The 21,571-nt window shown below is 57.7% G+C and overlaps 1 protein-coding gene across 5 annotated transcripts in view; it reads left to right on the forward strand.

Moving 5' to 3' along the window:
• The window catches only part of PSD4 (pleckstrin and Sec7 domain containing 4), a 37,074-nt gene extending 17,775 nt beyond the window's left edge, over window positions 1–19,299 (forward strand). For 3 of the 5 annotated variants that reach the window (XM_033838494.2, XM_073791146.1, XM_033838495.2), the window contains 16 exons: window positions 2,744–3,828; window positions 4,815–4,940; window positions 5,240–5,318; window positions 5,810–6,191; window positions 10,003–10,179; window positions 10,617–10,697; window positions 10,833–10,945; window positions 11,155–11,213; window positions 11,371–11,460; window positions 12,490–12,533; window positions 12,885–13,045; window positions 14,120–14,190; window positions 14,282–14,445; window positions 14,971–15,115; window positions 15,398–15,541; window positions 17,061–19,299. In XM_033838494.2, coding sequence (XP_033694385.1) covers window positions 2,857–3,828; window positions 4,815–4,940; window positions 5,240–5,318; window positions 5,810–6,191; window positions 10,003–10,179; window positions 10,617–10,697; window positions 10,833–10,945; window positions 11,155–11,213; window positions 11,371–11,460; window positions 12,490–12,533; window positions 12,885–13,045; window positions 14,120–14,190; window positions 14,282–14,445; window positions 14,971–15,115; window positions 15,398–15,541; window positions 17,061–17,318 — 3,066 coding nt within the window. In that variant the 5' untranslated portion in view covers window positions 2,744–2,856 and the 3' untranslated portion in view covers window positions 17,319–19,299. The other 2 variants (XM_033838499.2, XM_033838498.2) reach the window with 2 other exon arrangements.
• The last annotated feature ends 2,272 nt before the right edge of the window (window positions 19,300–21,571 follow it).

A 21,571-nucleotide genomic window follows, 5' to 3' on the forward strand; every position in this document is an offset into this window, starting at 1 on the left:
ACCTGTGTGGCTGCTTCGTTTCATATACATACTTATTTCTAAGGACCTATTGGCAAAGAGGGACGTGTGGGACTCCTATCTTGTTAAAAATTGCAGGGCATCCTTTCCACCAGCCACTGCCCAGCATTTCCCATTCCCATGATTGGCATTTGAACTTTCCTGTCACGTGATTCACTAATGAGAGGAGGGGAGTTGATGTCATTTGGGTGGAATGCTGCGATGCTCCTAAGGCGGGCGCACATCGGATAGAATGTGTGGAGGAGGGAGGGCGGGGTGGGGTGTTTCCAGAGGGGAGCCAGCTAGGCACAAATAGACCAGGTCTTGGCAGGGACGGAGGGTCAAGGGGTCTGGGAAGGGAGGTGGAGATGCCTCGTGTTCAGGTGCCTGTAAAGTTGGTGCTTCCCGGCACCTCTGCCTACCATCTCCTACATGCAGCCGCCTTCCCAGAGTTTCCTGTACCCTAAGGGCTGGTTGCTTGAGAAGCCTGCGGTGGGGCGGGGGGCGGGGGGGTGTCTCACCTCCCTTCTCACACTTCATCATTCTCCGGACAGGCCTGGGGAGGGAGGTTGGATCCAGAGGGCTTGCCCGAGTACAGACAATGGGTTCTGGGTGCACTCCCTCCCTCTCTCTTGGTGATAGGACTATAGCAGGGCTCTCCCCTGGGATGGAGAGAAAGAGCCTCGAATGATGACTGAGGCTGAGCTAAAGGAGTTGGAGACCCATAGGAGGAGCAGAGTTCAAATCTATTGGCTTCAGAGCATCAAATACAAGATTAAAAGTAAGAAACGGCCCCACCTCTTGGGAAGTCCCAGTCTATTGGGGAGGCCAGCCGAGAACTCAGTGGTAGATGGGCCCTTCCTGGGGTCTAAAGCTTCCGAATCCTGAAGCCCCAGTTCAGCAATTACAGTTTCTTGCTGTGCTCACAGTGAAGAACACGAGGATTGGAACAGAGGGAGCAGTAAAAGCCCAGAAAGGGATTCTGGTTTTGAGAGACTTTTTTTTTTAACATCTTTATTGGAGTGTAATTGCTTTACAATGATGTGTTAGTTTCTGCTTTATAACAAAGCGAATCAGTTATACATATACATGTGTTCCCATATCTCTTCCCTCTTGCGTCTCCCTCCCTCCCACCCTCCCTATCCCACCCCTCTAGGTGGTCACAAAGCCCCGAGCTGATCTCCCTGTGCTATGCGGCTGCTTCCCACTAGCTATCGATTTTATATTTGGTAGTGTATATATGTCCATGCCACTCTCTCACTTCGTCCCAGCTTACCCTTTGAGAGACTTTTGGGACGATGCTTTCAAGGGGAGTTAGAAACTTAAATTCGTGCGGGTCCTTTCTTGTTTCTCTCGGGCACCTCCTGAAAGAAGGAACAGTGCCCGGCCGAGGTTTCTTGGTGACCTTAAACAGAAGGACCCCACCCAGCCTTTGTTTCCCAGCTCTGAGTGTTCCCGTTGATTGAGTGTCTCGTGGTGGGCCATGAAGTAGGTGGGAGTGAGTATCAGGAAGTTACGCATGGTTACAAGTCAGGAGCAGGGGTGTGTGTGTGTGTGTGTGTGCACGCGTGTGTGTGCTTTTGTTCCCCCAAATATTTCAGAATGGCTTACACGTACACACAGTCCTCAAAATAGAGATATGTGAGTGAGGAAAGTGAGGCAAAGGGAAAATAAAAGCTGTGACGTGGTCTGGGGTGCACTTAGTACAGGAAATGCGTGCACAGGGCCTGCGGACTTAACCTGCACTTCCTGAGGGCCAGTACCGAGGGAAAACAGGTCGAGTTACGAGTTTCACAGTGTCCACAAGCCAGTTGTTCTGAAGAAGCAGGGCCACCCCGAAAGCCCTGTAACCTGGGCACCACATGCAGGGGATGGAGATGCACGCTTCTAGGAAACGCCCCATGGGAATCCTTGGCCACATCCGATTAGGCCCGGTGCAGAGTGCCAATGTGGCCAACGCGCCGGGCAGCTCTGAGCAGGCGTGGGGCAGCCCCAGCCTCCCGCTCCCCAGAAGGCAGCAGTCTCCTCCCTGTGCGGCAGGTCTGCCCCGTGGGCTGAAACCTCCTCATGCAGCAGCCCAGGCTGGGCTTCCTCCTGAGCCAGGCTGCATGGCTGTAACTGAGAACCGGCCAGTGAGCGTGGCAAGGATGCAGGCCCCCAAAGACAGGAGCCGTGGGAGGTGGAAACAAGACCAGCTGTGGCCTTTCATTCCTGGCTCCCTGCTTCTCCCTCGAGTCTGTCCCGTTCCCCTCACCTCCAGTCCAGGTCTGTTTGGCTCCCACGTACATTGGTTTCCCCATCCTTTTTTTGGTTTGCTGCTACTTTCCAGCTATTTTTTTTTCTTTTTTTTTTGCTCCCCCTCCCCCCCTCCCCCTCCCCCCTTTCCTGCTATTTTGAGACATTTCCACCTTCTGCTCCTGCTACCAACCATCTTAGCCTTGACATTCTCCAATCCAGGTTCCCCAAAGAAGGGTCTGGCTTGCCCAGTTCATCTCTTTCAGCTCAGCCACTCGGGCCACCCTCAGCCACCAGACGAGTGTCTTTGGGGCAGGTGCGAGCAGTTGCAGTTGTGGGTCAGACGGCGTGTGTGGCGCACTTCTCACCCCCTCAGGGCTGCGGAGGGCAGCGGCCCTTGGCCTGGGTTATGGATGTGGCAGGCGCTCGAAACCACGTGTAACTCACTGGATGTGTGCTTCCAGGGGCTGAGAGCCCAGCGCTAACCTGCCTTTGCTTTGGGTACTTCCAGGTTAGATGTGGGGTCCCAGTCACCCCCCTGACCGGCGACCCCTCTGATCAACACAATGGGCTTGTGAAGGCGGACACTTCTGGGGACTCCTGTGCAGCTTTACTCTGTGGAGGATGGGTGACGACGGACTCTGTGAACACCCCAAACCCATGGAATTGCTTGACATCTGTTTGGGAGACCACATGCAGCTCCACCCAGGAGCACACCTGAGGCAGACACGCGGCCGCCCTGGCCCTCTCGGACCTTGCGGGGAGCAGACCTGGGCCTCTGACCCTCCTGATTCCACGAGGCGAGATGTTCATCCCGGGGGCTCCAGCCCAGAGCCCGCGCACCCGGGGAGCGACTCTTCCCAGGAGGGGGCAGGGCAGAAAGCGGCATTCCCCCGGTCACCCCGGGACAGCCATCCTCTGGGGAGCCCGAGGCAGAGCCAGAGCACGTCCACCCAGGTGGTGTTCTGGGCGGGCATCCTGCAAGCCCAGATGTGCGTCCTGGACCTTCAGGAGGAGCTAGAGAAGACGGAAGGGATCAGAGCTGAGCTGAGATGCTGCCTCCCCACGGCGTCTCCTGACCTCCCCACTTTCCCCTCCAGCCCGATGGGACCCCGGGACTCAGGCCTCCACCGCAGCACCCCCGTGGACGTGCACGGGGCCTCGGGGGAAGAGAGCAACGGGCCTGAAGGGGAGAACCGGAAGCCGGCATGGCCTAGGGAGGGCGCGCCAGAGTCGTCCCCGGAGTGGGGTCCCGAGGAGGAGAGCATATTCTTTGACAACCCCCTCTTCCTGGAGAGCCCTTCCTCGGCCCCCAGTGTGTCTGAAGCGCGCTTTTCCTGGGGGTTCTCAGATCCCTGCGCAGATGTGAGGACCGGGCCCCAGAGCCCGCAGACCCTGGAGCCCTCACCCCCAGGAGGCAGTGTGCCGTGGGAGCTGGGCAGGGAGCCGGATCTGGGGGACAGCGCAGTGGATCCCAGCGGGCACACCACACCGCCATGCCCTGTGCCCACCTGCAGGCTGCACTCCTCCTCCTGGGCTGTGTTGGGCACCACCGAGGGGGCTCCCGCAGCACCTCCCGGCCAGGAGGAGAGCGAGGTAAGCAGAGCCCTGGGAGCCATCCCCAGGCTGTGCATGGGGACACGGAAGGAAGGGCCTTCCTCTGTGGTCACCAGGCCCAGAACTCTCTTCCCAGGTGCTGGGGCCTTTGGGGATCCTGGAGCAATAGCGCAGAAAGGCAGGCCCAGCGTGGCCTTCAGAATTAGAGGGAATTTTACGGGTGCCATCCTGTCAACTGAACATGACGGCAACACCTTGAAGACATTCCCAACTGTAACAGGGCAGCGGTCAGCCTGCTGGGGTGACCTCTGCCCCTAGTGGGGAGATGTCTGCTTTAAGAGTCCTCTCTTTTGGGGAGAGATTGCAGCATTTTGTTACTTTTAGCTCACGTGAGTCAGTGCGTCCAGTGTCACCCGATCAGGCCCACGTGACGATGGCAGAGGTCTTGATATCAACTGGCACAAGTCGTAGGGACAAGTTATGTGAGCGCATTTTTCCCAGGGAGGCCTCTGCTTAAGAGATAAGGAAACTCAACATGGCAGAGTAGGGCTGTAACTTTCTAATCTCTGTGGTCCCAGAGAGCAACGGGGAAGAGCTCATAACCAGAGCAGCTCTCAGCTGACCCCGAGATCAGAGGAGCTGCTGACACCGCCCAGGCCCCTCCACCCACAGGCTGGGGTCCCTGTGCAGGGCAGCTGTGCCTGTGTCCTGTGATGTGCATTCTGGGGCCTGGTTGCTCTAGGGCCCCTGGAGTCCTCAGAGGGAGGCCTGGGAGCCCTGTCCTGGGAGCCGGCCGTTTGCGCTCATCTGGGATGGCAGGGCCCAGCCCAGTGCCTGGGGGCTGTCCCCCTCTCTACAGCACAGCCCCTCCTTGGGCAGATGCTGCATGAGACAGGACCATCTGAGCAGACAGAGCAGAGAAGACTAGAAGTCTGTGAGCATGGATGAGGCCCCAAGGCTGGAAGGGAAGGCCCTGGGAGCAGTTTCCCTTGGGCAAAACTCTCTCTTCTCCTTTGCTTCCCTAGACCCCTCTGGGAGCCAGTCTTGCCCCTGCCCCGTCTGCAGCATCCTGTGTGGACAAAGCATTGACCTGGGAAACAGAACGTGTGGGATCTGATGCCAGCCCTGCCACATATCCTGTGCAACCTTGGGCAAGTCACTTCCCCTCTCTGGGCCTCAACTTTTCCATCTGTAAAGAAGGAACATGAAGCCAGTGATTTCCAGGGCCCAGCACCAGCACCCCTAGGATGTGGGTCCCATCTGGGGTGCCACTTCTGAACTGAGGCCCAGACCAGGGTGTGAGGTCTGGGTGGGAGGACAGCAGGGAGGGGGGAGGGCCCTGTATACTCATGGTCCCTCTTCCCTCCCTCTCCTCCCCCATGCCTTCACTGCCCCCTTCACCTCTCAGTGCCTCCGGGGCTCACAGATGCGTCTGTGTCTCTCTCAACAGGCCCTGCCCAGTCACGAGGGCTGGCAGACCAAGGAGGTTCCTTCCTGGCCCCAGGGGCCTCTTTGCCCCCAGGACAGAGGTGAGATCCAATATGGGGTCTGGGAAATTGGGTGGTTGGAGGCTTTGGAATCTGGAGTGGGGACAGAGGGCCTTCCCCAGGGGTGTCATTAAGGAGTCCCCTTGTTTTGTGTTGGAGCCAGACAGACTTGGGCTTAAATCCTGCTTCTGCCTCTGTGGCTTCATCAGTACGATGGGTTTTAAAATACTCATCTCATAGAGTAAATGAAGAAATGTACAAAAGTCCCAGCCGTTTGGATGCCTGGGTCTCAGTGGTTTAGCAAGCCCTGAAACTCCGGTTACCTTGGGACTGAAGTTCTGGGAGTCGTCTGCCCGCTGTCCCTATGTGTGGTGTGTCACTGCCCGACAGGGGACAGAATGTGCCGCTCCAGGGAGGAGCCCTGGGACGGGGGAGCTGCTGGGGGTGGCAGCCCAGGCTGTTCCCTGGCTCTGCCCCTTGGCCCTCAGCCTACCCCTCGTCCCGTGCCAGCTTCACTCTACACTCTTCCTCAGGTGACAGGCGTGCAGAGTGTGCCCAGGAGTCTGCTCCCTGCACCGTGTCCCCTGGCCCCCGGGGGAGCCCAGCCTCTTCGTCGGAGCCGAGCAGCCCTGAGTCTGAGGCCAGAGGCCCCAGCCCCCGGCCCAGCCCCCTGTCCTCCCAGGAAGGCAGCCCGCAGCTCTGGGGCCGCCACCGGGGCAGCGTTCTTTCCACATGGATGCTAGGTACTTCAAGCCCTTCATTCCCGGAGACAGATGGGGCAGCGCCAACTTCCCTGGAGAGAGAGAAGGCAGGAGAGGCCCCAAGCCCAGGGAAGGAAGTAAAGAGTGATGGCCCAGCCGGGACTGCCGAGGCTGGAGCCAGGCAGCCCGACGTTCTCTTGACCTCTACAGAAGGGTGAGTGTCGTTCTAACCACCCTCTGCCTCCTAACAATGCAGGCATTTAAGAGTACCCGGTATGATTCTTTTCCCATATAGGTCCTTACAAAATAGTATAGTTCCCTGTGCTATACAGTAGGTCCTTGTTGTTTATCTATTTTATATACAGTAGTGTGTATCTGTTCATCCCAAACTCCTAATTTATCTCTCCCTGCCCCCCCAACCCTTTCCCCTTTGGTAACCATACGTTTGTTTTCTATGTCTGTGGGTTTATTTCTGTTTCGTAAATAAATTCAGTTGTATCCTTTTTTTTTTTAAGATTCCACATATAAGTGATAGCATATGATATTCGTCTTTCTGTCTGGCTTACTTCACTTAGTATGATAATCTCTAGGTCCATCCGTATTGCTGTAAATGGCATTATTTCATTCTTTTTTATGGCTGAGTAATATTCCTGTGTGTGTGTGTGTGTGTGTGTGTGTGTACGCATACATATCACATCTTCTTTATCTACTCATCTGTTGATGGACATTTACGTTGTTTTCACGTCTTGGCTATTGTAAATAGTGCTGCCGTGAACATTGGGGTGCATGTGTCTTTTCAAATTATAGTTTTCTCTGGGTCTATGCCCAGGAGTGGTATTGCTGGATCATATGGTAACTCTAGTTTTTTAAGGACCCTCCATACTGTTCTCCATTGGCTGCACCAATTCACATTCCCACTCCAGTGTGCAGGAGGGCTCCTTTTTCTCCACACACTCTCCAGCATTTACTATATGTACACTTTTGGTTGATGGTCATTCTGACTGGAGTCAGGTGACGTGAGAAAAGCACATTGGGACTTAACATACTAATATCTGTTAAGCCAGGATTATATGACTGGAGGGTCTGGTAGCACAAGAAACCAAAGAGCAGACAGTCATCCACGTGGGGCAGGACTTGAATGTGTCGAGGCAGAGCCAGGGAGACGTGTCCACGGCTGGACACCAGGAGAGGACCAGGGGTGTGTGCAGCGAACCTGACCTGTGCCCAGAAAAATGGGGGCCATGCTAGGCAGGTCTGGGGAGAGGGAAGGTCAGAGCTTGTGATGTGGGGATTACGTGCCGCTTTGAATTTGAGGATGTGTCTGGGAGGCCCAGGGCGCTGACTCGGATCTCAGGGGAAGCCGGAGCAGCAAGGAGAGTTTGATTGGGACCAAAGGAATGGTGGATCTTGGGGTCCATAGCAGGACTAAGTAACCCTAGAACTGTGACCAGGGGTAGGAATAGTCCAACTGGAAACCATCCTAGATGTCCACCTGCCCCAAGGATGCTGCGTGAAGGCTGTCAGCCCCTAGGATCTCTACATGGGGAAGGGGTTTTGTTGGCCAAACAGGGGTCATATGAAAGAGACCAGGGGAAACTAGTGATGGTTCAGGTCGTGGACCTAGTGTTGGACTAACTGGAAGATTAACTCCACTCCCATCTCGAAGTCATTGGGTGATGGTGAACCCCAGGCAGTGCCAGAAACCAGAGAAACCAAAGAAACCTCTTCTGCAGCTGGAAAGCTACACTGTCCCTGAAGAAGTTCAGACTAATCAGAAGAGTCTCTAGGTGTCTAAAAAGAGAGGGTTCATGATACCCAAAATTAAAGTGAATTCAACCCCAAATAAAAGTAAATCCACCTAAAATGAGAACCATACTTTCATAGTAAATAATGAAAAAAGGTTTAATTGATGCTTTTCTTGGTGAATGGCACTAAATATTACATAAGTAAATTTATTTAATCTTATATTTAATACACTATAGGAGATTAATTTTCCTGGCCTAATTTGGTGGCCCAATGAGATGTCTTTCATTCATCCTTAACTTTCACAGTGAGGTCATAAGGGTCTATTTAATTTATCATTTTATTTTATTGTTTTATTGTCGGCCGCACTGAGGTGGCATGTGGAACTTCCCCAACTAGGGATCGAACCTATGCTGCCTGCAGTGGAAGTGTGGAGCCTTAACCACTGGACCACCAGGGAAGTCCTATTTTATTTTATTTTTTTATATCAGCTTTATTAAGATATAATTCATATAGTATACAATCCATCCATTTAAAGTATACAATTCCATACCAATTTATATTTGCCCTGTGGGTTTTTTTTCCTCAAAGTGCCTTCCCATCTAGGTATTATTTTAGTAACAACACTCACTGACTAGGTCATTTTTTTTTTTTTTAGATGTTGGGGGTAGGAGTTTATTAATTAATTAATTTATTTTGGCTGTGTTGGGTCTTCGTTTCTGTGCGAGGGCTTTCTCCAGCTGTGGCAAGCGGGGGCCACTCTTCATCGCGGTGCGCAGGCCTCTCGCTATCGCGGCCTCTCTTGTTGCGGAGCACAGGCTCCAGACGCGCAGGCTCAGTAGTTGTGGCTCACGGGCCTAGTAGCTCCACGGCATGTGGGATCTTCCCAGACCAGGGCTCGAACCCGTGTCCCCTGCATTAGCAGGCAGATTCTCAACCACTGCGCCACCAGGGAAGCCCTGACTAGGTCATTTTTGTAAAAGTATTTGAGGGCTTTGTCAGCTGATAATCTAAGTAGCTCTCTTTAGATGTGACAAGCGTGTCATTATTGTCATTTTCTCCTCTTCGGTCGTTCACGGGACTAACTCTTCCCGTTCCTCACTTGTCAGTGGCTTCCCAGGTGATCCCTGGAATCTTCCAGCATCACTTTCACAGCCTTCACAAAATCCTTTCCAGCAAGATTTGTAACTTCACTTTCCAGTTGGTTTCCATTATGTTTGCCCTGCCTTGTTGGATGTGGACGAGCCTTAGGAAGCAGTGAGAAGTTACCAGCACAGACGCTGACCCCGTTGGGGGCAGAGACGTTCATTTGTGTTAAGTGGAAAGGGCTGTCAGGTGCAGCTGCATTTTATAAGTGGGCAGTCCGTCGGTGAACATTTTCATACCGTGATAAGTTTTCTTATCTGTACGACTCCCTAACTGCAGTAACCTGGATGGTGACTATTCCACTAATGAGGAAACCCCAATACCTGGTTGCCATGTTGCAGGGAAAACGCAAGAGTCAGGTAGAGATGGGGCTGGGTGACTTCTGGGATTCTGAGTGTTCTCCGAGTCTACCGTGAGGCTTACTGGGGCCTGTGCAACCTCTGCAGGGCACCATCCAAAGCCCCTGCTGGAAGGCCCCCTCCTGTACCACAGGGCTGCCGATACAGGAAGGCAGGGAATGGAAACCACCTGTGGCAACCCCAGCATCACCGTCCCTAAAGCTGGTCTCGCCTTCCGTTCTCGCTTCATCCTTACACCTTCCTTGGCTCCAGATCTAGGGGTGGAGGCTGGAGGCTGGAGCTGGGGGAGGGGAAGGGCGGCAAGGAGGCATGATGGGGCGGGCGGGACAGGTGAGGGACACGAGTGGCTGCTGACCTTTGGGGAGGTATTCCCACCCCTCCTTGGAATGGACTAAACACCACTGGGGTCTTCAAAGGGCTGCACCTGCCACCTGAGGTGAACTCGGCTCAGGACATCCCTGTGGTTTACCTTAGGAAGTGCTGGTACCGAGCTCCGCTCCAGCCCTTGCTAGCTTCGTGTGAATACTGCCCTCTCTGGGCCCTCCTGGCGCCCAGGTCAGGCCAGGCAGGCTGTGACCCTGCCTCTTCCCTGGGGGAGGCCCTGGTCCGGCTCTTCCCCAGCCACACGAGGCCCTGGAGCTCCAGCTCCTGCCCTGTGCTCTGGGCGTGGACTTCTGAGCACACCCGCCCCTACGACTGACCTCAAGGATGCTTGACCCCGAGCCCCTCTGTGTCCATCCCAAGTGGGAGTCTGAGGTCACTGATGGACTTTCACAGGCTTCCTGAGAGCCCCGTGCCCCACGCGCAGCCCCCAGAGGAAGGCCAAAGGCCGCCAGCTGGAGGCAAGGTGGAGAATGGCGTCAGGACCGACAAGGTGGCCTGGAACTTGGCCTCCCGCCTCTATCGCCTGGAGGGCTTCCGGAAGTCCGAAGTGGCCGCTTACCTGCAGAAGAAGTAAGGGGCTTTGAACCTGAGCAAGGCCGAGGTCAAGTCAGGAAGGGAAGCAGCCAGTGGGCTCCCTGCCCGCCCGTGTCCCCCCAGCCCGACCGCTGACCTCTCGAGCCTTCATTCCTGTCCCGTCCACTGCACCCCTCACCCCTTTGCCCCCCAGACCCTTGCCATGCCTGCCTCTTCCTCTTAGTCACATTCGTGTCACCCTCGACCCCTGCTTAGAGCCGCCGGACCCGGCGACCTGCCTCCCCCACCCCAAACCCATGTCCCTCCCACTCAGCGTCGGATGGGTGCCAGTGCCCTCTTGGAAACTAGGGTCCAGCCTGGCTGTGCCTTTTCCTTGATCTCACCCCCCCCCAGCCCCTGTCAGGCCCCAGGATATGTGCAGGCCCCCAGTCCAGAACCCCAAAGCACGCTTCATCCCCACTTTCCCTCCACAGCAACGACTTCAGCAGGACGGTGGCTGAGAAGTACCTGTCCTTCTTCCAGTTTGGAGGCCAGAGCCTGGACCGTGCGCTCCGGTAACAGCTGGGGGCCTTCTCTGGGGAGGAGGGAGGGATGGTGGGGGGCAGTGGTACCACCGGCAGGGCTGGAATCTGATCGGCCCTGAGCTCTGGGGCTGCTGGGCTCTGCCTGGACTCTGGCCCTCCTTCCAGGGGCTTCCTCCACGCCCTGGTGCTCAGTGGGGAGACCCAGGAACGCGAGCGGATCCTCTACCAGTTCTCCAAGCGCTTCTATCACTGCAACCCTGGGCTCTTCTCCTCAGTAGGTAGGGAGATGCCGGCCCTTTGGGGGAACCGGGCAGAAGGATGGCAGGGAAGTGTCCCCAGTCTGCTTGGGGGTTCACTGGGTAGTGGCTGGTGGGAGTGTGTTTGGGGGGCTCTGGGGGCCCAGAAGCATTTGGGGGTCACCCTGCCCAGGGTGGGCAGAGGAAATGCAGGAGTCCCGGTTCCAACGAGCTTTCTCTCTGGGGGGCAGACTGCGTGCACACCTTGACCTGTGCCGTCATGCTGCTTAACACGGACCTGCACGGACAGGTGAGAGCCTGGGGCTCCTGGAAAAGGGGAACCGAGGCCTGGGATGGGGTCAGGGAGGGCCCTGGGGACCTGGGGAGGGTTCGGAGTAGCCGGCCGGGGGTCTTTCTGTTGGGGTCGGGCATGTGTGCCAGTGACGCCCCTGTCCACATGGCCACAGAACCTCGGGAAGAGCATGAGCTGCCAGGAGTTCATCACCAACCTGAGCGGCCTGCGGGACGGCGGGAACTTCCCCAAGGAGCTGCTCAAGGTACGCACGGGGGCTGCTCAGGGGCCCGGAGCCTTGGCTCTCTGTCCCGAGGGCCACGTGAGCTCACGCCCGGCTTTGCCGAAACACCCTGGAGAGGACAGGCCTTCCTCACTGAAGGGAACGAGAAGTGTGGGTCCCGGGCCAGCCGGATCAGCGTCACCTTGGAATTTATTAGCTTGTGTGAATTCACAGCCCCCCCCCGCCCCGGCCCTGGACCTACTGAATCAGAATCTCAGGCTGGGCCCCTACGATGTTCTGTCATGCTTCTGGGTGATCCTTAGGCCTGGGAAGGCCTGGGGTTTTGGTTCTCAGGGCAGAGCTTCAAGTAGTAAAAGTCTAGAGCTAGGATTCGGGGGCCAGAGGTTCCAGGGTTTGGATTCAGTTCACTCCTTGGCCAAGGCAGGTTCCTCCAGGGCGAGTGACCATGTTACAGGGCTGTTATCACAACCTGCCTAGGCCAGGGCCTGGCGCACAGTCTGCCTTCCTAAGCAGTTAGAGCATTTATTCTCTTGTCTAGTCAGTGAACATTAATTGAACACTTACTAGGTACCCGGTGCCCCACTGGGCGTGGCCAGGGCTACAGAAGCCAGCCAGCCACATTGATATGAGGACTCTTGGTCATATCATTTCAAAGTCACAGCACCTCGTTTATTCATTCACTCGCCGTACACTGACTGCCCCGGTAGTCAGCTGCTCCTGTCAGATCCCTCTGGGCAGGATGGTATGTGGGTGATGCGTTTCCCCTTCAAGGGAACTGGTTCAGGCCTCGCTGAGCTCAAGTAAGGACGAGGATCGCTTTGATCATCCTTGTGTCTCTAGCTCCCAGCACAGTGCTCGGCACATGCCCCGTACATTGCTGCATGTGTGCACGGATGCGCGGACGCATGGGCTGCTTCCTGCTCGGGGCAGAAGGGCAGCTACGTCGGGGTGGAGGCGGCAGGCTGCAGCACGCCCGTCCTACCTCTGCCAGACGGAATGTGCACCCCACGGCCCGAGGCTCCCGGGCCCACCTGTATGTTTCTGTTCCAGGCCCTCTACTGGTCTATCCGAAGTGAGAAGCTCGAGTGGGCTGTGTAAGTGAGACCCATCTTGCTTCCCCTCCCTCTCCCCTGCCCTCCCTCCACCCACCCACCTGAGTTGGAGAACTGAGTTGGAGCCCCTGGACAGGGCTCCCCTCTATGTGGCTGGAGCCAGAGGCGGGGCAGTGGGCCGGGGAACACCTGAGGAACCAGAGGTGGCGAGGGTATGGGGATGGTAGGCAGTGATGGGTTGCCTTTGGAGGAGGACTTCTCCGGGGGGGGGGGAGTGTCCTGAGGTGTGGCTTCCCAGCAGGAGAGAGAGGATGGGGGTCCTGAGGTGGTGGTGGGCACCTCCCGATGGCCTCTGGCCGGTCAGCACCCCCAGCCTGATTCTCTGATGTCCAGGGATGAAGAAGACGCAGCCAGGCCCGAGAAGGCCCAGCCGTCTTCCCTGGCTGGCAAGACGAGCAACCCCTTCCTCCAGCTGGTCCAGGACCCCACGGCGCCCACCTACAAGCAGGGCATCCTGGCTCGGAAGATGCATCAGGATGCGGACGGCAAGAAGAGTGAGTGTCTGCCTGCTGCCACGCGGGGGCATCTGTCTGCCCGTGAACGGGGTGTGTGTGCAAATGCCGTGCTCAGGGACACCGTGCAGAGAGACGGCACGGGCGGAGGACAGGCAGCCCATGTTCCTTCCTCAGTGCTGACCGTGAACCGGGGTCTGTGTCATGTGCTGGGGGTGGGGGAGGGGTGCAGAGACAAGATAGACCTAGGGACCCCCCACCCCCGAACCCCTGTGCTATGGTGGGAATTAGACAAGCACACCAGTGTCTGGTATAAAAGGAAGAAAGAGCTGCGTGGTGTAGGGAGGCCTCCATCGAGTGTGGCGTGTGCAGGAGGGCAAGGTTTCTGGTTTTGTTTTGGGGTGGAACGTGGGGGACGGGATAGTTAAGGCTTCTGGGACGCAATGGTCTCTGAGCTGAACCTTGGGGGAAAAGAGGGTCTGATTCTTTGTAGTTGGGCAGAGGGATCCCCACCGAGAAAAGAGCACGGGGCGTGTGAAAGAGGATGGCGTGAGGTGCATTGGGCCTCATCCTGCAGACTGTTGAAGGCTCTGGAGCCGGGCAGCCACGTGACCAGAGCAGGAATGGGATCCCAGATGGGCTGGGGTACGGTGACCCGCCAGGGAACTGGCGTTTGGCCGTGAGAAGCCACATGAGCAAGGGCAGGAAGTGACCGTGGGGAAGCCGGCCTTCCGCCCTAGCATCTGAGCCCCTGGGCCTCTCTGATGGGACCAGAATGATGTCCGGAGAAGAGCTGTGCTTGTGGGCGGGGCGGGGGCGTGTTTGGAGTCAGTGGGCGGGGCGGGGGCGTGTTTGGAGTCAGGACGGTCTGTATGAGCCTCGGCTTCTGTGGTTGTTTGTAAATAGTTGTGTTGGTGACTGCGAGTGGTCGCCCATGTGTGAGACACGGTACTGCCCGTCTGTGTGATCGGTTGTGTTTTGTTGTGCTCGGGCATGTCGCTCTACACCCCGGGGAGGGACTGGAGTTGGTGGAGGGGAAGCGGGGGGGGCAGTGTGTGTCTGAGGGTCCAGAGGGGCGGCCACCACACCCACCTTTGTATTCTGCTCCTGGGGCAGCGCCGTGGGGCAAGCGCGGCTGGAAGATGCTCCACACGGTCTTGCGAGGGATGGTCCTCTACTTCCTGAAGGTAGGAAGGGAGTCTGCACCCGCGATGGGCAGCACGGGAGGACGAGCAACTGATGCAGACCTCTTTTCTGAGCCCGTGTGCCCTGTGGCAGGGAGAGGACCATGGCCTCGAGGGGGAGAGCTTGCTGGGGCAGATGGTGGACGAACCGGTAGGGGTGCACCACTCGCTGGCCACTCCCGCCACCCACTACACCAAGAAGCCGCACGTCTTCCAGCTGCGCACGGCCGACTGGCGCCTCTACCTCTTCCAGGCACCGTGAGTTTCGGGGGAGAAACAGGCAAGCGGCAAGGCCCCAGCTTTCCTCCCTGACCCCCTCTCATCCTCTGACGGCTACCGGCCCCGCCCTGGGGGGGAGGTGCCGTCCTGACCAGACCACCTGAGATGGGCTGCTGGCCGGGGTCCGGCTACAGCTGGAAGCCGGGGCTTCCTGCTTCCGTCCCCTGCCCTTGGCCCACTTCGCCACTGCACCACCTCTTCCCCGAAAGTCCGACTGAGCCTCTCAGTTCCAAACAGAGGATTCCAGGAAGTCACGAACCCTCGATCATTTTTTGGCATTTGATATAAACTCTATTGCCTTCCCAGATTTGCCTCTTTGTCTGCTGAGAAAAACCACAAGCGGGGGTCAACCACCTCGGCCAGTGGCAGGACTTCTCTGGCTTTTGTCGGCTCTGAGTCCTGAGCTGCCGGGCTGCTGTGCAGACCACGGGAGGCTGAGGGCGGGGATAGGTGATAGCACCGGCCTCTGTGGTCCTGGGGACAGACGGCCGCCTCTCCCTGCAGCACTGCCCAGGAGATGACTTCCTGGATGGCGCGCATCAACCTGGCCGCCGCCACGCACTCGGCGCCGCCCTTCCCCGCCGCGGTGGGCTCCCAGCGCAAATTCGTCCGGCCCATCCTGCCCGTGGGCCCCGCCCAGAGCTCCCTGGTACGGCCCGGGGGAGGGGCGGGATGCCGCGCGGGAAGGGGGTGCACCCCGGAGGACTAAGAAGGAGATGAGAGGCTGTGCAGCTGGCCTAGGAAAAGTTGGGGGGGGGAGGGGGAGGGATGGGCTGAACACCTAGGCCCGGGATCGGGGATCGAGGTGTACACCTGAGCCCAGGAACGGAGGCGGGGGGCGGGGGTGTGGGGGGATTCTTGGGCTGCCCACCTGGGCCCGGAAGGAGTGGGAGGGCTCGGAGCAGCTTCCCCCACTGTCTCCCGCTCCCAGGAGGAGCAGCATCGATCCCACGAGAGCTGCCTGGATGCTGCCTCCGACGACCTGCTGGATCTGCAGAGAAACTTACCGGAGCGGCGGGGCCGCAGCCGAGAGCTGGAGGACTACCGCTTGCGGAAGGAGTACCTGGAGTACGAGGTGAGGTGCCCGCGCCTCACCTTCCGCCTGGACCCTCTGCCGCCCTCTCGTGGCCGTGGCTGTCCCTGCAGCCTTGGCTCAGGGCAGGGGGAGGTGCTCCTGTGAGAACACGGGGTGCTGTGTGCGCTGTCTGCACACGAGTGTGTGCACACGCGTGCGCAAATTGTGTGTGTCCGTGTGCACTCGGGCCGCTTCCCCTCTTGTCCTGGGGGCACATAGCAGCTGCTTGTCTGGAAACACTCTTAGGGAATGTTACTTTCATACATGTCTTTGCTCCCAAGAGTGTATTTGGCTTTTCCTACACTGAAGGGAAATCTATATTTTAACAGAATTATTTCTCCTAATACCTACCTAATAATAATAATAGGCAGTATTTCTGAAGCGGGCATTGCATGGATTATCTTATTATCTAACTACTCTGGGGGTAGGGGCGGTAATCCTCATTTTACAGATGAGGAAACTGAGGCACAGAGAGATTAAGCGACTTGTCCAAACCTGATACATTTTCAAGAGACTCCAGTTACATCCGTGCCTCGTGTATGGTCGTAACTAAGGAATGACCTTTATTAGCTCTGTGATCGATGCTGAACTATTTTTTCCCACCCAGCACGCACCCTGCACCCAAATTCAGGAGGAGGGTAGGCGAGGGGCATTGTGGGAACAGAGGGGTCAGAGGCCACCCAGGGGCAGAGAGGGGAGAAGGGAGCGTCAGTGTCACCTCCTGGCTGTGCCCACCAGCCCTCGCGCTGCCCTCTCCCTTTCTTTCTGGTTTATCCATTTGGCGTAGTGGCTGCATCCATCGCTGTGAGCACGCCACTTCCCAGAGGCCCCGGCGTGTGGCCGATAGGACCCAGCTCTGCACGCGGCATTCCAGCCTCTCCCTACCACTTTCTGACCAGCTGGGACCTTTAGCAAGGCCCACCCCTCCCTAGGCCTCACTTCCCTCTTTACAGAGCAGAGCAGTGACTCCCACCCGACCTCCCAGGGCTGGGATGGGGATCCAGCGGGCTGGAGGGTGGGAAAGCACTAGGTAAACTGGGAGCTGTATCCGAAGGATGCTAGTTACAGGGGCCCAAGGAGTGTTAAACAGATGAGGGTAGTTAGCGTCATACTCTCCAGATGCCGATTGTTAAAACGCCGCGCAGACTCACTTAGGGCTGAGTGCAGATGTGCACTGTGTGTGTGCAGTGCTGCACAGACCTCGGGCCTAGTGGGTTATGGGTCTTCTAGTGTCTCAGCGATGTAACGTGCTCCAGAGATGTCAGTCACGGCACTACACGGTGTTGGCTGTTAGACCAGGGCTGGACTTACAGGTGTAACTGTAAAACACCCAGGGAACGGCAGGATCTGCAGATACGGTTGCTCAAGCAGATGCTAGCCTTTGGCCCGGCGCTCTTTCTGCAGGAGTCCTTATCGCCATAGCGTCCTTCACATGTGAGCTGTCTGTCCCTCACGATCCCAGCCCCCTCCCGACCTGGAGCCAGGGTGGTGCTAAGGCGGCGGGGCCCGTGTGTTGCAGAAAACCCGTTACGAGACCTACCTGCAGCTGCTGGTGGCCCGTCTGCACTGCCCGTCGGATGACCTGGACCTGTGGGAGGAACAGCTGGGGAAGGAGGCTGCAGGCCCGCAGGAGTCCAAGCCCAGCCTGAAGAAGTCCCACTCCAGCCCGTCCCTGCACCTGGATGAGGCCCCCACCACGGCCAAGGTCAAGCGCAACATCTCAGAGCGCAGAACCTACCGGAAGATCATCCCCAAGCGGAACCGCAATCCGCTGTGAAGCGGATGCCCCTCACCGACTCTGCCCCCACGGCCTGGGGTGGGTGTGGGATGAAGCCCCGAGGAAGAGCCTCGTCTCAGCGGGCGCATGGTGGCGATGAGGCCCCGCCCCTCCCCCGCTGAAGGATAGCCTTGCTTCCCTGTGGTCCCTCGTACACAGGAGTTTTCCCAATACTGCTGCCCCCTGCCCCTGGCTGCTCCCGAGGGCGATGGGAGGTCAGGAATTTGGCTCCGCTCCCACAGCTCATCCCGTGTCACCCTCCATCTCTTCAGAAGCCACAGCGGACACCTTTCCCAGGCCTGCGGGCAGCTCAGTGCTTATGTGAGAGTCAGAGTACTCGGGAAACCCCGGCCTCCGGGACAGAGGCTGGGGCAGCAGAGCCCTCTGGGCAGACAAGCTAGGGGAGCCGCAGCCCTGAGGGTGGTCTTGTTCTGGGAATCAGGTGGCCTGCTGGGAGAGGTCCTGGGAGACCCCAACCAGGCCCCGCCCACTGGGGGGACAGCCTTCTGGGTAGGGGCAGGGATGCGGCGAGTTCAGGGGCTCAGTGAGGCTGACCCTGGGGCCCCTGCCTTTGTCTCCTCTCCCACACATCACCCACTCGCAGTGGGCAAACGAGAGGGGCCCTGCCTTGCACGGTCAATTGCTGATCATCAGAGCAGAGCCGATGGCGGTCAGTGAAGGCCGGAAGGGGTGGCGGCCTCCAGAGCTTGGTGGAGAGAGCCCTGGAACGAGGGGCCTTTGCCTCCCCAGAGCAGGGAAGGAGTTCTCTCCGGGTTCAGACCCTAGGGAGGCTGAGGGTAAGAGGTGGTGACGCGTCCGCATCCGCTGGGGGCTCTGGAGAGTTGGGGGGGTGGGGTGGGCGGAGGCCTGGCTCCCTTCCCTGAAAGCTCCATGCCCGAGGGGCTCCAGGACCCTCCCGGACCCCTCCCCTGGCCCAGCCTGCTCCCAGGGGCCTCTGCCACCCTGCCTGGTAAGTCCCCTTGTGCTCCATCGGGCTGTTCTCTGGGGGCGGTTCCGGGCACTCGCGGACCCGAGGCTCTGCCTGTGGGAAGGAGGCTGGACTGCAGGGGCAGCCACCATTGTCTCTGCTCAGCCGAGTGTGCGAGCAGGCGGCCCGCCAAGAGGGGCCTCTCCACTGCCCGCCTGCTGGCTGACGCACGGCCCCTCCGGCCTTCCTGCCGGCCCCGTCCTCGCCTTCGTGCTTGCAAGCAGCCTGGAACTCCACCAGGTGGGGCTGGCACTCGGGGGCCACGACGGGCGTCTGGCCAGGGCCCAGGGCCGGGCCGCACACCCAAAGCGTGCACAATAAATGCCAACAAAGAAGGAGGTGTGTACGGGTGTAGGGGGAGGGGAGGGTCAGCCAGTTCCGGGCAGCTGGGGCCACCCGCAGGGTGGCAGGCCGCATCCCCCTTGCCATGTGTGCGTGCATGTCTGTGTGCGTGTGCATGTCTGTGGGCGTGTATGCAGCACACGGTGCAGGAGTCACATATGTAGGCTGTCACAGCTGGAGGGGACCTCAGAATCATTTAGTTATCCACTCATGTGTTCATTCTTTCATTTCACAAGTAATATTAACTACCTTTTATGGGCCAGTACTATGGGATGCAAACACGGATTAAGCGCATCCCTGGCCTCCAGGAGATGACTGTCCTGCTCTCTGGTTTCCAGTTGGCAGTGTAGAGACACGCTGGAGACATTCCCATCCTACACCCAGGGATTCAGATACAGTAGTAGATCTGGGTCAGGGACACCAATAGGTATTTTTAAGACCCCCTGGGCAACTCTGACGTGCAGTGGCAGTTAACAGCCACGGCGCAGTCCGGTCGTCTCATTTGATTGAGGTGGGAGCCTAGCGCCAGGTGGACGTGACTTGGCCCAGGAGTGATGCTTACAGGCTGAATGGCCGTGAGTGGGTTATTTGACCTCACTGACCTGTGTGCTTAATTCTAAAACCCGAATAAAAGGCAGAGGTTGGTTTGCAGGTGTGCATGTGTGTCACATTTCCATGCTTCTTTGCTCTTGTAGAACTGGCATCTCCCTTTCCCCCCGGGCATGTGAGGCCTTCAGAGCCAGGTGACCGTGGCTGCCGGGTCCCCCTCTGGCCAGTGCTGTCCTGGCCCCGGTTGGCCTGGAGGCCTGGGGAGGTGGAGGTGGGTTGTTGGGCTGTGGTTATGACATGTGACCACCAGGGGGCGGGCTTGCATCTTCCAAGCCTGGGCGGCCCAGTTGTCCAGCCACAGCTGCGCTCCTGGAAGAACAGGAAGTTAGGCCGCCCCCAGGCCTTCCCCCCTGCCCCGCCCTCTCACCAGAACCAGGCCCTTCCACTTCCCCAAACCCACAGTGGCCCAGCCAGGCCTCCCACCATCTGGGGAGGTCTGATCCAAGCAAAGGGTTGGGACTTTGACATCTTCCTGCAGATGGAGAGGAAGAAGTTTCTGGAACCTTATGGGGACAGACTAGAACTCCCTACAGAACTGTCCCAAGGAACCTACAAAAATGGAAACCAAGTGAGCACCCAGTCCCGGTCCTGGGTTTGGAACGGATCAAACCCCACGGGCCTAGACTCACCTAGTGTCCACCCTACTCTTCTTTCCTACTCAGCACTGGGTTGGTCCATATCTTTGCAGGAGAAGGGGATGGGCACAGGTTCTTGGTGAACAGCTCAGACTCCATAAGGCTGGTTGAAGTTTGCCCTCGGTTCCTCCTTTCCCACCTAGGGAGCTCAGCTAACCAGGAGATACCCCAGATGTAACCTCTTCCTGGTCTCTCAGCATCTCTGCTCCATCTGGCTTTCTGCTGAAGACATTCATTTGTTTGTTGTTTGCCAGGCACCAGGGAGGAGTTAAGATCACTAGGGCCCGAGGTCTGGGTCCTTTCCTCTGGGGGCTCCGAGTCAGATGGAAACAAGTGGGGCATGTCCTGCTCGGCAGGAGCTGGGCTGGAGGGTTGAGGTGGGATAGAGTGAGAGACACACGGTGGTCAGGGTGGGCTGAAGCTGGATCTTAAAGGACCTGGTGTGCAGCCCAGGAGGGTGGGTTTCGAGCAGAAGAGTGACGGGTTCATGGCTTGGGAGATAGTCTGGGAGTTTGGCTTTAAGAAGATTGAATGACTTGAGTAAGTGAGCCTAGAATAGGGTAGATTATGGCCTGGAGGTGTTTTATACTATGCATGCAAATTTTCTGTAAGTCTAAAATAAAAAGGGGGTGGGGGAAGAGAATGCCCTGGAACCTTGGGACAACCTGGCCATCCACATCTGGCCACATCCCTCTCCCTTCCCCCGACCCCCCAACTTGCTTGCTGCCCATACTTAGGGGGTGTCCTGAATGCCACACTCTGCGTAAGGGCCCCTTCCTACTGCCCCCTCTGCCAACACCTTTGCCTCCAGCTATCCTGCATCTAACTGGCCCCCATCTCCACCTGTTCCCTGCCTTCTGAGGAAGCGATGCTCCGTGCATTCCTGGAACTGACCCTCCCCCTCCCTCGTGCCCACACCCCTCCCCCTCCCCATGTCCTGCCTACCCTGACCTCGCCCTCGGGGGTCCCATCTGGGTTTTCGGCCTATGCTCTACCCCTTCATTATCTTGCCTCGCAAACAACTTGAAGTATCACCATCGTGAGGAAAAAGAAGAGCCTGCACTTGACCGTCTGCTGCCTGTAGCCGAGATCCACGGATGTGTGGTCTTTGCCAGCCCTTTCCCTCCCTCCCCTGGTCCCGTTCACACTTGGCATGTTGGCCTCCAGCCACTGCTCCCCACTTACGACCCTCAGTCATCAAGCTTCCTCACCTCTCAGCGACCTTTGGCCCCATGTGCCCCCTGATCTGTGGAACCCGCACAAGGCCCAGTGTGATCTGGCCAGTTTGTTAACTTCTTGTGCCATTTGCTTCTCTATAAAATGGGGATAATAGCACTACTTACCTCACAGAGTCCTTGTGAAGATTAAGTGAAATTATGCACGTAAACAGCTCGGAACAATGCCTGGCACAGAAGGAAAGCCTGTTAGCTATTAGTACCGGCCTCGCTGGCCTTCCTCAGGCACCCTCCCGCCTCTGGACTCCGGTTCACATTCTGCCCTCAAACATGGGGTCCTGCTCCGAGGCTGGGCCTCTGCACTCAGCTCTCCCTCTGCCTGGACTTTGCAAGTGACAGATGTAAACTCACATGGGCTTTAGCAGAATAGGACATTGTTCAGCTCCAGTAACTGGACAGTCTGTGTCCAGGTCGGGCTCCACCCTGAGCCAGGAACCTGTTTCT

The sequence above is a fragment of the Tursiops truncatus genome, chromosome 14 (genome assembly GCF_011762595.2).
Source record: "Tursiops truncatus isolate mTurTru1 chromosome 14, mTurTru1.mat.Y, whole genome shotgun sequence".
In the NCBI taxonomy this organism is placed as follows: domain Eukaryota; kingdom Metazoa; phylum Chordata; class Mammalia; order Artiodactyla; family Delphinidae; genus Tursiops; species Tursiops truncatus.